At 37.0% G+C, this 18,076-nt stretch overlaps 1 protein-coding gene across 1 annotated transcript; it reads left to right on the plus strand.

Annotated features, from left to right (window-relative positions):
* The first annotated feature begins 655 nt into the window (after positions 1-655).
* Positions 656-16,936, plus strand: syt12 (synaptotagmin XII). Its single transcript, XM_088416199.1, has 9 exons — positions 656-825; positions 889-982; positions 8,250-8,310; positions 9,704-9,897; positions 11,345-11,743; positions 12,920-13,135; positions 14,213-14,333; positions 15,067-15,200; positions 15,285-16,936. Exons 1-9 carry the CDS (start codon positions 722-724, stop codon positions 15,456-15,458), a joined length of 1,497 nt encoding a protein of 498 aa, XP_088272325.1. The 5' UTR covers positions 656-721; the 3' UTR covers positions 15,459-16,936.
* The last annotated feature ends 1,140 nt before the right edge of the window (positions 16,937-18,076 follow it).

Raw genomic sequence — 18,076 nt, forward strand, 5'->3', positions numbered from 1 at the left:
TAATCCTGCATCATTGCACATGATTCTACATTTTTTTAATATCATCAGAATTTCAAAATCATTCCGCAAATGCATTTGTTTGAATGACAAATTTTAGTGCGCTTTAGAATGGAAAAGTTTGGACATCCCGTATGTACCTCTTTTGTTTTGTTAGTTTTTTTTTTCTTGTTTTTTTTTCAGCTGCATACTAATCATAAAGAATCTTTAGATGTAATAAATAAATAAATAAAGCATTAATAAATTACTTTAAAATAAAAAGGTAATCAAATACCTCACGTAATTAATCCTAAAGTGAGTGGAACGTAACATATTGTATAAATATATCTCTGTGCCTAGTAAATATCCTCATGTTCTAATTGTTTTGCTCTTAATTTGAAAAGAAAGCTGTTCCCGTCATGGCATCAGCATGACTTTGACGTACCCCCGTTTGAGAACTCTCAGTAAGCTAAATAATAAAAAAAAGTAAATAAAATGCATGATCGGCGTCACGAATACGTTCCAATTGAATCACATCCACATTTATAGTAAATAAACTCGGAGTTGGTGTAAATGTTCCTAATTGGCCTAATGTCCCTTTAATTCTCCTTTGCATGTGCATGTGATCTTCCTCCCTGCCTGCTGCTGATGAAGAGGAGGAGGCGGAGGTGAGAAGTTGTTCTGCAGGGAGCGTGTGACTGTGTGTGTGCGTTGCGATGTGTGTGTGTGTACGGCGCACACAGAAATGCCTCTAGCAGCATCTTTTTCTTCGCAGACTCCAGCGAGCTGCGGCACAAGCAGGCTGCTCCTCTTCATCGCTCGTCTTCCTCCGCCGAGCCTTCCTCCCAAGTAGCCCTTTTCGTCCTCCCCCTCTTCTTCTTCTTCTTCTTCTTCTTCTTCCTCATCTTCCAGCATCCGGCGTGGATGGAGAGCGGCGCCTGAAGACAAGGGAGAGCGGTGGAGTTGCTTCGTCCATCCTCCCGCTGCAGCAAACAGGAAAGTCCCGGTAAGAAAGCAGCCCGCCGTGCTTTGCTTAGTTTAGAAAAAAAAAAAAAAAAGGGGGGGGCGGGTGCACACATGCCAGGCCCACATATTGATCCACTGGACTCCAGCAGGTTGCACTTATAACAATTGATGCTGCTGAATGTCCCTCAAAAAAAAGAAAAATCTATTGCTCCGCATAAATCTGCAGTTGCTAACTTGTTGGCCACTTTTCAATTCATGCAAACTGGAAAAATAAGCAATGGTGTGAAACATAAGGCCCGCGGCCCCGATCTGGCCTGCAAGGGGGTTTAATCCGGACCGCAAAATGATGATTTTTTTTTTCCATTATCTGTTTTCTGAGCCTCTTGTCCTCACTTGTCCTCACTTGTCGCCCTCAACCGGCCAATCATAGGGCACACGACGACGACGAATTAGAGCCATAGGTGTCGAACTCCAGTCCTCGAGGGCCGGTATCCTGCAGGTTTTCCGGTTTTCTCTACTCAACACACCTGATTCAAATGATTAGCTCATTAGTAAGCTCTGGGGGAGCTTGAAAATTATCCTAATCAGGTGTGTTTAAGAGAGAAAAACAGAAAACCTGCAGGATACCGGCCCTCGAGGACTGGAGTTCGACACCTACTCGGTCTAATTATTAGACCGACGGCCATTCGCGCTCAAGGCGATTCGGGGTGTCCAATATACCATGCATGTTTTCGGGATTGTGGGAGGAAACTAAAGTACCTGGAGAAAACCCACATGGGCACGGGGAGAACATGCAAACTCTCCACAGGAAGGCCAGAGCCGGAAGCAAACCGCGGACCTCTGGACCACTGTGAGGCAGAATTGTTAACCTGCCGTACCGCTTAGAATTTGGTGAAGCATTTAAAAAACAACATAGAACCAGTTATGTAATTAAGGATTAAAATAATTGAATATTTTTCCATTTTATAGGCCACTGAGGAAAATCTCTACGGTTACTCGTTGATATGCTATAGTAATCAAAGTAATAAATTACTTGGAGGTAGATAAATGATTTCTTCGGTACTGAAGTTCTAAAAGTAATCAATTACATTATTTGAGCATTAATCTCCCAATTTGGGTAATTAAGTACTGAAGTATTCATTATTTTGAGTATTCAAAGACTAAAAATATTCTTTTAGGTATTTAAGTAATGAAGTAATCAATTACTTTGAGATTGCAATAGAATAGGTCGTGTTTACAATAGATTGCCGAGGAACCAAAGTTCTAAAAGTAATCAATTACTCTAATCGCTTAAGTATTGATGTAATTGCCTAATACAGTTTAAACTGATTTCTTTAAGTGCTGAAGTAATTAAGTAAAAATGATTCTAAGATTAGGAATTGATGACTTCAATCAAGTAAAAATAAAACTAATGTCAATCCATCAATTCATTTAGTTACTTAAGAACCAAAGTAATTAAGTTACTTAAGGGGTTAATTCATTGAGCATCAGCCACTTCGACACCGAGCCAAATACTTGGAAAATTGGTTTATGAATAGATAAATAAATAAATAGCTGAGACTGAATGATAGGACTCTTAAAGAAAAAAATGTTTTGGGGACTGAATGGGTTCACTAACTTCAGCGGCCTCCACTGCCCCCCATCGTATCCCTCGACCACGTGACGGCTTGTATGTCAAAGTTCCAAAAAGTCAGCTGACTCGTATTTCAAAGCGCCTCTATTTTCGAAAACGTTGCAATCCAACACAAGAACTGATTTTGAGCGGCGTCGTCCAGCCGAGGCTCCCGGCTCCTCACTTAGCTCCGGCTGGGAATTTCTTCCGGCGTCTCGCGCAGCGGCCGGCCCCCCCGTCGGGGGGATTCCCTCTCAGACGGGCGCGGCGCCGCGCGTGCTGAACCGGCCCGGGGCTTATTTCATTAAGGGGCCGGCGTCCGGTCTCACGCCGGTCTTTGCCGGGGTCTCCTGGAACGTATTGCGGCAAATAAGACCGCCGCTGTCCGCCGGGCCTCACGTAATAGATTGCCCGGCGTCGTAATGGGACCTTGTGGGCCCTCGTCAAACGTGGGCGGGATGTGTCATGTCCGCAAGGTGGGATGCTCAAGGTTATCTTTGACTCATTCAGTCACAAAGACATATTTTTATGGTGTTTCATATATATATATATATATATATATATATATATATATATATATATATATATATATATATATATATATATATATATATATATATATATATATATATATATATATAGCTTTGTGACACTGAGCAATCTATTTTTTTAATCCCCAGACACACATACATCTACGAAAAAAATATACAAACTGTACATTTATTATTATATTAAATATTATCATATTACTTAATATTAATGTATTAATTATTATGATTATTATTAAACAGTAATAAATTATATATACTGTATATATACATATATATGTATATATATATATATATATATATATATATATATATATATATATATATATATATATATATATATATATATATATATATATATATATATATACATATATATATATATAGTTTTGTGTCACTGAGCAATTTATTTTTTAATCCCCAGCCACACATATGTATATAAACGTATATTTTGAAAAAAATATACAAACTGTACATTTTTTATTATATTGATTAATATAAATGTATTAATTATCATGATTATTATTAAACAGTAATAAATATTATATTCTATATATATATATATTTTTTTATTACATATTTTTTTTATGTATTTTTTTAATACTTTTTTTTATTTTGGCTAGGTGGCGCAGTGGTTAGCATGTCTGCCTCACCTTTTTTAATTTATTAATTGGACTTTTGTTGCAGATATTTTCTCTAAATAAATTATATATTCTATATATATATATATATATATTTTTTTTTTTAATTACATATATTTTTTTATGTATTTTTTTATACTTTTTTTTTTTATTTTGGCTAGGTGGCGCATTGGTTAGCACGTCTGCCTCACCTTATTTAATTTATTAATTGGACTTTTGTTGCAGATATTTTCTCCATGAGTCCAAAAATGTAAATGTTAATTAGCTGTGTGCTAGTGGACTATTGAAGTACTAGGGTAATCAATTACTTTATATATTACAGTAATTGATTACTCTAGGTTTACTTACTTGGGTACTTTAGTACCTAAAGTAATGGATTACTTTAGTACTTGAGAACCAAAAACGATCAATTCCTTTTATACTTATTACTTGTGAAAAATGATTAGTTTAGTCGCCTTAAGTAATTGATAACTTTAGTGCTTAAAGAAATAATTTCTTGGCCGTAGTAATTACCATGTCATTTTATCTGGCTCGACCACTGTTATCACACTGCCATGAGTGCCATCCCTTGGCTAAAATACTGCCAGAATCATGTCCAAGAAAATGACCCAAAATGGTCAAAATATTGCACAGCGCTTAATTAGCCGAGTACCTTATTCGTCATTCCTAATTCAGCAAACCCGCCTTAGCCAAAAAAAAAAGCTCCCCTCAAAACTTTGCTGCTTGAAATGTAACCTGAGAATAGTTCCTCTGGGAACTATTTTAAGGCATGTTCATTTTCTATCAAGCTTTAACCCTTCTTGTCTTAGTAATAGGGAGTAAAATTTCACAAGGGTCTCATAAAAAATTCCTTGGTACGCACTCCAAAAGAGTTGTCTGAAGTTATCCGCAGAAGAGTCAGCGCAGACGCTTTCAACTTGGCGCTCATCACGGCAGTGCACCACAAGACGTATGGCCCACTTTTATGCCTTTCACTAGCAAGGCGCTTTAATTAGATTATGAGTCGTCTGAGCCAAAAGGCAAAAGGATTTGATTGATCAGCTGTTTGGAGGGATATTCACAAGCCCCACCCCCTCCCTCCACGCGCACCACACATAAACACACACACCATGTTCCGTTTTACGCTCCGTCTCCTTACTGCGCCGGAAAATTGAAATTTCACAAATTCTCAGAGCGCTATTGTGCACATGCCACTTAGCATAAGCCCATATTGTGACAAGATTTTTTTTTTCTTTCCCTGCCGCTTGGGTCCGTGAGAAGGAAACCAAAGTAATCGGAAATGCTTTCAGCGTGTGGTGCCACAAAATAATGCACGCACAATTATATATACTGTATATATATATATATATATATATATATATATATATATATATATATATATATATATATATATATATATATATATATATATATATATATATATATATATATATATATATATATATATATATATATATATATATATATATATATATATATATATATATATATATATATATATATATATATATATATATATATATATATATATATATATAGTGTATTTATTCTGTGTGTGTATATTTATATATATATATATATATATATATATATATATATATATATATATATATATATAGTGTATTTATTCTGTGTGTGTATATTATATATATATATATATATATATATATATATATATATATATATATATATATATATATATATATATATATATATATATATATATATACAGAATAAATACACTATATATAATGTATATACAGTACGGATAATTGTGTCATTAAAATTAATATTAAAAATTAATAATTAATATTAATATTAATTATTTATATATTAATATAAATATGGTGCGCCTTATAATCTGGTGTGCCTTATATATGGAAAAAGGTGTAAAACATGTCGTTAATTGCAGGTGCGCCTTATAATCCGGTGCGCCTTATAGTGCGGAAAATACGGTGTGTGTATATTCTAAGGTTTTAAATATATATATATATATATATATATATATATATATATATATATATATATATATATATATATATATATATATATATATATATATATATATATTTAAAACTTTAGAATAAATGATCATTTCAACACGCCACAGATAACATCTTTGGTTATTTTGTTTCAGTATTTTCTCATTCAGCTTTTTAATATGCATGAAGTTTGATGACCTGCGATGACTTTCAATTCTCAGCTCTACGTTCTCACGAATTAATCGCTGGAATTTCTTGACCTTTTCCGTAGCATTTGATTACGCAAATAATTCTCCAAGCTGGCAGCAAACGGCCTAACCCCCCCCCCCGCTGCTTTCGCGTCGGTGAGCCAATAAAATGAAAGCCGAAAGAGACGAGCAGCCTCGCACAAGCAACGCGCAACAAGGCTGTCTGCTTGTGTTCTATTTCAGCTCGGCGGCACCGTTGAGACACAGCGCCCACGCTGCCTCTTTTGTTGTTTTTTTTTTGCCAAATCTCCATGAATCACCCTTAACACACACACACACACACACACACACACACACACACTGATCCATCAAGCAGAGCCAGGCTAAGATATAGCAAAGCCCGGATCCAAACAGCAGCCGTCAGAAGACTCTGCACTGCGTCAGCCACTTTAATTTGGCTGCATGGCTTCAGCTGACTTGACTGCCCCCCCCCCCCCCCCCCCCCCTTCCCCGTACCCCCACACCGGTATCATTAGTGTAATGCTCCGGTTTCCCCCGAGCGGCTGGAAGGAAGGATGAGAAGCTTCTCGGGGGGAGGAATGAGTCACTCGCAGATGAACGCCTGCTATTGACTTTGTCTTGTCTCGCGTTGGTCTTTGTCTCTTTAAAACCAGTCTGAGAGTGAATTCATCTCCTCTTGATGAATGCTGAAACCAGTCGGTGTTTTTGGAGCGACGACGTCTCGCGGCGTAAAGTTCGAACGGTCGACGTCGCCGTGGGTCCAGTGAATGCAGAGAGACGAGCGTTTATGTTATTTTGACCATTTTTGGTCATATTCGTTAGCGTTATTCTCACAGTATTATGGCACGATTTTGGTAGTGTGATAACAAAGCGGTTGTGCCATGTTGAACTTTGACATGTTGTCACCGTCTGAGTGAAATTTCAGCTGCTTAGTGTCATCTTTCAATACGTTTGATGTGAAATGCTTTTGATTAAAGATCAAAGGATTGGACAACATACCGCACAAGGGTAAATGTTGTATGTCCAATAAAATAAGACCTTGTTGGAATGCTGAGACATGTGCATTGTCAACAACAACAAAAAATATATGACTGCTTTGACACAAGCATTTACGCTCATACTATTATGCAATTACATGTTTTTCTAGCATTGTCATAATGCTGAGAAACGGACATTTACACTTCTATTAAGCGTCCAATAAAACACGCTTTCAGAATGCTGAGAAACGAAAATACACACAACTATTATGCATGCAGTGAAACTAGCTCTTGTAGGAATGCTGAGAAATGAACATTGTCAAAAAAAATATCGTGATTGAGAGACAAGCATTCACTCTCATAGTCTTATGCAATGAAAGATTTATCCAGCATTTTCTGAATGCTGAGAAACGAACATTCACACAACTATTATGCATCCAGTGAAACCACCTCTCGTTGAAATGCTGAGAAATGAACATTGTCAAAAAATATAGCGGCAAAACAAGCATTTACTCTCATAGTCTTTTGCAATGAAAGATTCTTCTAGCATTTTCTGAATGCTGAGAAACAAAAATTCACACAACTATTATGCATCTTGTGAAACTAGCTCCTGTTGAAATGCTGAGAAATTAACATTGTCAAAAAATATAGTGATTGAGAGACAAGCATTTACTCTCATAGTCTTTTGCAACGAAAGATTTTTTCAGCATTTTCTGAATGCTGAGAAACAAACATTCACACATCTATTAAGGATCCAATGAAACTAGCTATTGTCGGAATGCTGAGAAATGAACATTGTCAAAAAATAGAATGACTGAGACAAATATTTACTCTCATACAGTCATATAATGAAAGCTTTTTTCCAGCATTGTTCTGAATGCTGAGAAACGAACATACACGCTACTATTAAGCGTCCGATAAACCTAGCGCTTGTCGGAATGCTGAGAAATGAGCAGTGACAAAAATGTAATGATTGACAGACAAGCATTTTTAGAGCATTCTATAAAAATGCTGCGAGAGAAGTGCTCATACAAATGGACTTGTGTGTTCACAGTATTTTCATGATTGTTGTGCGAATGCTGAGAGTCGATTGAACAAGTATTGTTATTCTTTATGACCATGTATACATCCATGCATGCATACGCATACCAGATGCAGCTGTAGCTTTTCCCCTGCAAACCTGAAGATGATTATTTATAGAAGATAAAAGCGAATGACATTCTAGCTAACGACCTCATTTATTTGTCGTAACGATGTTAGCGCTCGGTTGGCCTCTTGCATTTGTTGCAGATATTTTCTCCATTAGTCCATCTGTTCAAAGCTTTTTTTTTTTTAAAGGCCGGCTGCTGCACCATGTCCTCTCCTCCGAGTGGGGATGTCTCAGGCTACCATCTGAGTGGTAAGTGGACACCAACCATTACAATATTGAAAAAGTGAAAATAATGTTTCGGAGTTGCTCGTGAAGGGCCAAAATGAACGTCGTTGTGTGTATGGTTTATATGAAAAAGGTTTAGGAAATAAAATGGTAGGCAGGATTCTCACTTTTTGCCCATAAGTTTGATTTTATTCTCAGAATTCTCACTTTAAAGTGAGAAGGCTGCCAAACGTTTTTTTTCTAAAAGGGTCAGAATTCATTCTGAGAAATTTCAGAAGTTAGAAATCTGAATTTTAAAACTTCTCATAGTAAATTCGCTCGCCGTTTTCTGAGATTGTTGGCTTTAACTATGACTGCTTTGGCTAAGATGTTAGAATTCTGATTTAAGAGGGAAGAATTCTGAGAATAAAGTCGGATATAAGAATTCATACAGAAGTGCCACTGAGGTAGAAAAAAAATTACAACTTTTCTTATGTGAACTCAAGTTACAAAACTCATCTAAATGTTGAGAACTTTAAAGTGAGAAATCTGACTTCTCGGAATTTTGAATTTATTTTCAGAAATCTTTGAACTCAGAATTCTGACTGCAAAGTGAGAATTTGTAGTCAGAATTCTCACTATAGTCAAAATTCTGAGGAAATTATCTTTTTTAAAGTCATAATTCTGAGAATACAGTAAGAATAATTCTGGTATATAATAATCATGACAAGTTTGTCAATTTCTGAAAAAAGTAAGAAATTTTGACTAAACATAGAATTCTGAGAAAAAACTCAGAATCTTTATTTCAAAGTGAGAATTCATGTGGAAAAATATTAGATCAAAAAAGAAAAAAGGTTGGAAGATTTTTCACTTTCCTCATGTGAGAATTTTTGGAATAAAATCCAAATTTTCAGCTAAAAGTGAGAATTCTGCTCCACTTTAATGACCCTTATCCTCATCTGTAGCTTAATAGTTAAACCATTCAGACTTTTATTTTAATCAAGGTATACTGTGTATGTCTGTAAAAATTTTGATATAACGGGCCGTCCTAAATTTGTCCATGTTTTAATTGTTTTAATTAAAAAATATATATTTATTTTTATTTATTCATAACACTATATCAATGTCGCAACATGTATAACAACATTGTATAATTTCAAGTAATATTACATATATATATATATATATATATATATATATATATATATATATATATATATATATATATATATATATATATATATATATATATATATATATATATAAATGTAAATTATTTATTTATATATGTTCAAAAATGCAGAGAACAATTTTCGCACCTTGTTAGGAGCTAAAAAATTGGTCCTGATAGTTTCACAAACATCAGAGCTTCACAAATAAGGCCTATTGATGATTTATAATCGAATCGGTTTTTGCTAATCGGCGTAACCGTTTGCAGTGGTGCGTAACCCGCCGGGCTGGGAGGTGGGCATCTACCTGGCGGGCTTCGCGGTGCTGCTGGCCGTGGCGGGGCTCAACATCTGGAAGCTGTGGAAGTCCGGCACCTTCCCTGCGCCCTCCCCGTTTCCCAACTTCGACTACAGATACCTGCAAGAAAAATACGGGACCTCCTTCTCGGAAGTCCGGCAAAAGGTATCCGGACCGCAGACCGCCATCTTTTGGGTTACGTTCAATGTATTATATGTGAATATTTACACAACAACATGCTTGATTTACTTATTTGTCAGAGGAAAATCTATTCCAGGTGGGCTGGACCAATAGAATTATGGATATTTATATAACTTTTAAAACAACAACTTTAAATTTATGATACTTTTTTAGTAGCCTACTGTCCGGAATCGTACCAATACAACATCACTATTAATCATAAATCATCAACATTAGCTACTGTTAATCATAAAACAAGTTTTTCATTTATTAAAAAAAAATTCAGCTCATTTTTATACTTTATATATAATAATTTCGGACACATTAAACCAGTTTGCAGGCCAGAACAGGCCCGCGAGCTGTATGTTTGACACCCCTGGTTAGGATTTGTTTGCAGAAGAAAGTTCTATAATCACAAATCGTTTATTTATTTTGGTAGTAGACAACGACATAAGTCATATTAAACTCAAAAAGCAAAACCTCTCAGTAGTTAAAAGTTTAGTATGCTAAGCTAGTTAAGCTAAGCTAGAGAAACTTTAGTTTCTATTACGTATTCTTTTTCTTTTTTCAATTCTTTTGGCAGTGGAGAAAGATAAATAAAGTAAGCCATTTTAAACTTAAAAAGCAAAACCTTTCAGTAGTTTGAAGTTAGACGTATGCTAAGCTAGTTACGCTAGCTACGCTAGAGTAAAAGTAGATTCTATTACTTATTCTTTTTTTTTTATTTTGGCAGTTGAGTAAGATAGGTAAGGTAAGCCATTTTAAACTTAAAAAGCAAAACCTTTCAGTAGCTAAAAATTTTGTATGCTAAGCTAGTTAAGCCAACTAGAGTAAAATTGGATTCTATTTTTTTTTTTTTTTAATTATTTTGGGAGTAGACAAACATAGGTAAAGTAACCCATTTTAAACTTAAAAAAACAAAACCTTTCAGTAGTAAGAAATTTAGTATGCTAAGCCAGTTAAGCTTGCTAAGCCCGAGTAGCATTAATTTCTCTTACTTTACTTAGTCTTTTTCTTTTTTTTTAATTTCTTTTGGAGGTGGACAAAAATAGGTAAGGTAAGCCATATTAAACTTAAAAAACAGTAGTTAGAAATTTAGTATGCTAAGCCAGTTAAGCTAGCTAAGCCCAAGTAGCATTAATTTCTCTTAGTCTGTTTCTTTTTTTTTTTAATTTATAATATAGGTAAGGTAAGTCATATGAAACTATTTAAGTTTGACGTTTTACCAAATTTTGTTTACTAGGGATTTTGGGTGTCCAAGCGCTAAATTTACAAGTCACAAGTGTGTAAGTAACAAATAAAAAATGTATTTTGAGTTACAGCTCGAAAAGTACGGTGTATGTAGTTATTTTCATTTGATTTTTTTATCCTTATTGTAATTAGCGCAAGTTGCCGGTCAGGTAAAATAGAAATTTTCCGCTTTTCTGCGAAGCGCGTGGCAGCCAACAACCACCGGCGTACGTCGACGGCGTCCAGCCGCAAGCCCAGCCTGAACCTGGGCGACACCCCGGACGCCCTGAGGGATCTGGGCCAGCTGGAGCTGATGGGCCGCGACCTGGACCTGAGCGGCGGGGGGCAGCTCAACCGCTCCGTCTCCACCGACTCGCTCAGCTCCATCTCGTCGGTGGCCAACAACTTCGGCCACGACTTCACGGTGGGCCAGCTGGAGGTGACGCTGGAGTTTGAGCCGTCCCGGCACGCCGGCCAGGGGACGCTGCACATCACGGCGCACCAGGGCAAGGACCTGCTGGAGAGGGAGGAGGGAGACTTCCCGGGATGCTTCATCAGGATCTCCCTGGGACCCGAAGAGCTCAACGTGGGCGTCACCAAGGTAAGATGGTACCAAGGTTAGATGGTTAGCGCTCTTGGGTTACGTCATCTCCACCGAGAAAGCAAGCTCGCTTTGTTCCGTTGCGATCTACAGCTGCAGCTCTTAATTAAATAATCGTTGACGAATGGAAAATCAAAGAAACTGATGTCAATTTTCCAGAATTCATTAATTGTTTTAGGACTTAGCCTTTATTTTCAAATAGTCCAAATACTCTGAATTTCAGCCTGATACACACATTAAACATAATAAAGGAAACGACAATGGAATTAATGAAAAAACATTGCAATGCAATGCTAGTATCGGCCGGTTTACAGTCACAGAGTAGAAATTGCAAAACATAGAATTAGTTTCATGAAATTTTGAGTACCGTATTTTCCGCACTATAAGGCGCACCTAAAACCCTTAATTTTTTTTTTTAAGCTGAGGGTGCGCCTTATAATCAGGTGCGCCTTATATGTGGATCAATATCGAGATTGGGATTGGTAGACGGGGTATGAAGTGATAAAGTAAGCTTGACCTGTTTCTTTTGTGTGTTTACAGTCGAACAAGGTTGCTCATATTGACATTTACTTATTATGTTATTGAGAGTTTAGAGTTATTATTTGAGTTATTATTGTTATTACTTTGAGTTTTACTATATTGTGATTGAAAACGTTTTAAAATGTGTCATTAATTGAGGGTGCGCCTTATAATCCGGTGTGCCTTATAGTGCGGAAAATATGGTAGTTTTTTCTTTAAAATTATGTCCATGCTTTCTGTGGGAAATTTTACACAGCTTAAGTATTTATGGTATTTTTGTGGTATTTACGTGTTTTTGGAGTGTGGGAGTAAGTCCGAGTGCCTGGAGAGAAACCACGTGGGCAAGGGGAGAACATGCAAACTCCACACGGGAAGGCCAGAACGAGGTGGATTTGAACTCGTGCCCCTGAACTGAACTGTGAGGCGGACTTGCTAACCACTGCCCCAAAACCAAAAATTGCCATATCATCTTTGGCCTGTAGCGAGTAATATTACACCAAGCGCCATATAAACTGCCAAAAATTGAAAAAATAAGAAGAAAGCGTTGAATCTGAACACAGAATGGATATTGCAACATGAAAATTTTCCACACAAAAAAAGCCTCTATTACCCTACCAGTGCATCTGCTTATTTTTGTGGGCGTCTTCCTCCTGACAGGTGCAGACGAACGCCTTCACCGTCATTTTCGACGAGAGGTTCTCGGTGGCGATCGACGTGTGCGCCCTGGAGGAGTGCAGCCTCCGATTCGCCGCCTTCGGCATCGACAGCGACGAGAGGAACATCAGCGCCGGCGTGGCCGAACTCAAACTGTCCGACCTGGACCTCACCATCAGACCTTTCAACGCCTGGCTCTACCTCCAGGACGTCAACAAAGTCAGTCAACACTGGAATCGTCTATTATTATCATCGTTGTTGTTTATCTACCACGCGGTGCAATAAAATGGATCTCGCAATACCTGACTAAGAGCCATAGAAAGACAAGGAGTCCACTGCGTTGCTTTTTATAAACCAGGGTGCCGCCATATCCTAACCTTCGTTTGTGCCTTAGTAGTGGACTTACACTAATAGTAGTACAGTGGACCCCCGCTTTACGAAATTAATCCGTTCCGGGGTTGGAATCGTAAGGCGAAATCGGCGTATGGCGGGCGATAGAAACCTATGCTAATTAGCTAGTGCTAATTAGTGCTACTAGTAGCTAGTGTAGTGTAGTAGCTAGTGTAGTAATAGTAGTACAGTGGACCCCCGCTATGCGAAATGAATTCATTCCTGCGTTGGAATCGTAAGGTGAAATCGTCGTATGGCGGGCGATAGAAACCCATGCTAATTAGCTAGTGCTATTTAGCGCTACTAGTAGCTAGTGTAGTGTAGTGTATTAGCTAGTCTAGTAGCTAGTGTAGTAATAGTAGTACAGTGGAGCCCCGCCAAACGAAATTAATCCGTTCTGGGGTTGGAATCGTAAGGCGAAATCGTCATATGGCGGGCGATAGAAACCTATGCTAATTAGCTAGTGCTAATTAGCGCTACTAGTAGCTAGTGTAGTGTATTAGCTAGTCAAGTAGCTAGTGTAGTAATAGTAGTACAGTGGACCCCCGCTATACGAAATTAATCCGTTCCGGGGTTGGAATCGCAAGGCGAAATCGTCGTATGGCGGGCGATAGAAACCTATGCTAATTAGCTAATGAAACCCCAGATAAAAACTTAAAAATTCTATATACATATTAAAAACTGGTATAGTAAGAGTTACTTATATGTAATATACATTTATACAATTAAATAACATCATAAATTAAAAATATATAAAGGATTTATATACCTTTGAGTGACGTCACGAGCATGTTACGGTCATATTCCCTAGCAAGGGTAGCCTAGCCTAGCCTAGCCTAGCTTTCTTCATATTTCTTGATTATCTCCAGCTTTTTTTCCATACTAATCATCTGGATTTGTTTCCAGGCCGTGGATGCGGTCGGGGAGATTCTGCTGTCCCTCAGCTACCTGCCCACGGCAGAGCGCCTCACAGTGGTGGTGGCAAAGTGCAAGAACCTGCTGTGGACCAATGGCAAGAACACTGCAGGTCATACGCACACAACAACACACACATCCAGGAATATATTTGTGTGCATGATCAATACTGTACGTAATAAGTATTTTTTTCCAAGATTTACGAATGTGCCGTCCGTTATGATTGTATGTCTCAGCTTGTGTATGATTGACTCACAATGGATATTTTTCTTCAACATTTAAAAATGTTAGCTAATATGAATGCTTGTCTCCCGGCATTGCAAGGTTTTATTTTTCCTAGAAATAATGTTTTATGACAAACTGAAGCATTAGGAGGTGATATTCATCCTAATGGGAAAAGTGTGAAACGTTCTCTATCAGCATTCACACAATCGGCATGAGCGCCATTTTTTGTCACTTAGCATTCTCACTTGCGTTAGCGCTAATGTTTTTTTTTTCAGAATTCATAATATACAAACGTTATTTTTTATGAAAAACTGAACATTAGCACTGACGTTTGCTTCTCAGGGTTAATAAAAGAACATTTTCCTGTAGTTTTGTTAGCTTCTGTCAATGCTCATTTTTTAGCATTTTTACAATAAATAAATGTAATGCGCTTCATTTTTAATAATTGACTTCCATCATGCTGCCTTGGAACTTATTCGATTGTATTTACCTTTTACCTTTTAATTGAAATCTCTCCCAAATTAAACGTTTAAAATGTATGGATTGAAAAACCGCCATTAGCATTTTAAGCTAATTTTTTGCACGCGCGACTCACACTGTCCGTTATTCTACCTCCGCAGACCCCTTCGTCAAAGTTTACCTCCTGCAGGACGGACGCAAGATAAGCAAGAAGAAGACGTCCACCAAGCGGGACGACACCAACCCCATTTTTAACGAGGCCATGATCTTCTCCGTGCCCTCCCTCGTCCTGCAGGTCCTGCGCTGTAAATCCATAACAAGTCCCGCCGAGTCATGCTTATATAACTCAATTTTTTTTTTAACTTTCCCTCCCTGGCAGGAGCTCTCTCTGCGGGTCACCGTCGCCGAGGCCTCTGACGACGGGCGGGGCGAGAACCTGGGTCACGTGATCATCGGCCCCGAGGCCGGCGGCATGGGGATCACCCACTGGAACCAGATGCTGGCCACGCTCAGAAAACCCGTGTCCATGTGGCACCCGCTGCGCAGGGTCTAACCTGAAGTCGCGAGAAGCTTCATCCTGCGTATTTGGGTGACGTAAAATCCGAGACCGCATTTGAGAAACGCGTTTCGGTGTGCCGGTGGCGGCCCATGCAAACGAGACCACCAAATACCGTCATTAGACGGTAGAGTCAAAAATTTGGAAACACCCTCCGATTATTTTTCTTTCTTTAAAAAATTCCTGATACACATTATGAAGTTACATTAAACAGTAGGTTTCGAATTCCAGTCCTTGAGAGCCGGTATTCTGCATGTTTCCCAGATTTATCTCCCCAAAACACCTGATTGTATTGATTACATCATGAGCAAGCTCTTCAAAATGATGCCAATCATGTGACTCAGGTGTTTTTGAGGGAGAAGGATTGAAAACATGCAGGATACCGGCCTTCGTGGACTGGACTTTGACACCTATCAGTATTAAACCGAATGGATAAGCAGCTATAGAAAATGGATGGATGGGTTTTTAATTTGAATTCTTTTCAAGTAGACACATTTTGGTATTTTCTCAGTAAGATTTATGATGAGGATGATCTGAAATGACTTTTGTTTGACACCTGTGCATTATGTCAATATTTAGTTTTTTGTTTTTTTTATTTATATGTTTTTTTAACGCTTCTTAAACCGTTTGAGAGTGCGCAATTCTGAGAAATCGAAGTGGAAATATGACAAGAATTGAAAGTGTTTCCACACTAAAATTGCTCGGTTAAATTCATTAGTTTGGAGAATGAACTTGCAAATTTATCCCAGTTTTACAGTATTTCAAAGCAAACTATTACGCAAAGAAGTTGTGCTGGACAAAAATAAATTGTTCAGGTATCAATATTGAATCAGGAATCCCATAGTAGTCACATGACCAGAAAAAGGCAATTGTACTCTTTAAAAATGCTACATTTTTGAGAATTTTGTCACATTACCGTGTAAGATTTTTTTTTTATTAAGGTTATACATGAGTACACACGTACAGAATGCCTTTTTTGACCACTAATTTTTATTGTAGGAGGCATATAAACATAATTTGTATGAATAGACCCACTTACCCACTTGCATGGTGCCGCCACTGGCTTTAGCTTCTTATTGGAAGGAAGTTACTTTTCCACTTTACCATATTTGGACGGATCGGTGCAGCGTTTGGTGTGCTTTTGAAGAAACACAATCCAGGTACTCTTTTTTCCTCTTTCCAGGTGATCTAATTGTAATTTGTAGCAGATGTTACAGGGTGGCCCAATCAGACGTGCAGTACAGTATAACCAGTGTAATAAAATCATGCTGCAGTTTTTGTTTGTTTTTGTTTTTTTTCAACTGTTACACTTGCAATAGTAGTCGCATTGGCATTTATGAAGTGTGTAAATAGTGTTTCTTGAAAATGTTGCAAATGACTTTCGGCGTAGTATCTGTCAATCGTGATTATAGAATTCGACATGCAATTTCTGGAAGAAAAAATGCCTCAAATGTATAAATAAACTTGAGACACCATCTCTTTGAGTTTTCTTTTTGATGGCACAGGAACAGTTCTTTATGTGTTTATTTTAAAAGTCATTCAGTTTTTTTTGTTTCTTTTAATGTAACCAACCTCTACTGTAATACTTATAGGACAAACACTAATGCCTTTCTTCAGTATACAAACAAAAACTACATAGATTATAAATAATTTAAAATATACATAACTAAATGATTTATTTTTTACTTTTACTTTGTAAAACTTATACTTTTACTTTATTTTTTACTTTGTTGAATTCAAAAGCAAAACTAATGTATAAAGCATCTAACAATCAACTTTGCCACAGCATTCAGAATTTTTATAATCTGAAAGGCACAAGTGATTAAAAATAAAATCCAAAACAAGAACCAATAAAAAGCTAGAGTGTGTATTTGTTAAAGGTGTTAATGTTTATGGAATTACTGCATTATGAAAGAGATTTGAAAAAAAAAAAGTGAATCATCTACTATGCTCAAAGAAAGGTAATAAAAAATGTGTAATTTAAACATATGAATCAAATTGTGAATTAAGAGGTGTGTATTTCTGTTTTGTTTTATTTATGACAAGTTATTTTACTTTTGTATAACTTATCTATTTTGTAAAACCTTAGCAAAAAAAGAGTAGGACCTGACAAGATCTGGGAACATGTAAACTACTGAACCGCTATATCTACATTTGATGCTTTTTTTCTTCTTTAATTTTAGTTTTAAAAAATCATTTTGTATTGTGTTTATACGTTCAATAAATAAATCAAATAAAACCGCTATCTAATACACTCATTTTAAATGTAAATACAAAATGCGGAATTACCTTTCGCGGGGGGTTTCCGGTTCCCATTAACCGCAAAAAAAAACGAGGGAACACTGTAATTTAATGATAGATATTTGGAAAAACAAAACCAAGCTTTCTCTAACCCGCATGTAACATATTGAACTGGAAATGTTTAATTATTTTCAGCCTAGGACCACAGTTCAATCGAGGCCAGTCATTTATTAAAATCACTAAAGTTGACATTACGTAATATTGATAAACCAAATATGGTTTACTGTTTTTCTTCTCACAAAACTAGGTCAAAATCTTGCACATCGGCCAATCAGAAGAGAGGAACCCATTGGGGGCGCGGCCAGATCGAGCAA

The sequence above is a fragment of the Hippichthys cyanospilos genome, chromosome 6 (genome assembly GCF_059441005.1).
Source record: "Hippichthys cyanospilos isolate Australia breed blue-spotted pipefish chromosome 6, RoL_Hcya_1.0, whole genome shotgun sequence".
NCBI lineage: Eukaryota > Metazoa > Chordata > Actinopteri > Syngnathiformes > Syngnathidae > Hippichthys > Hippichthys cyanospilos.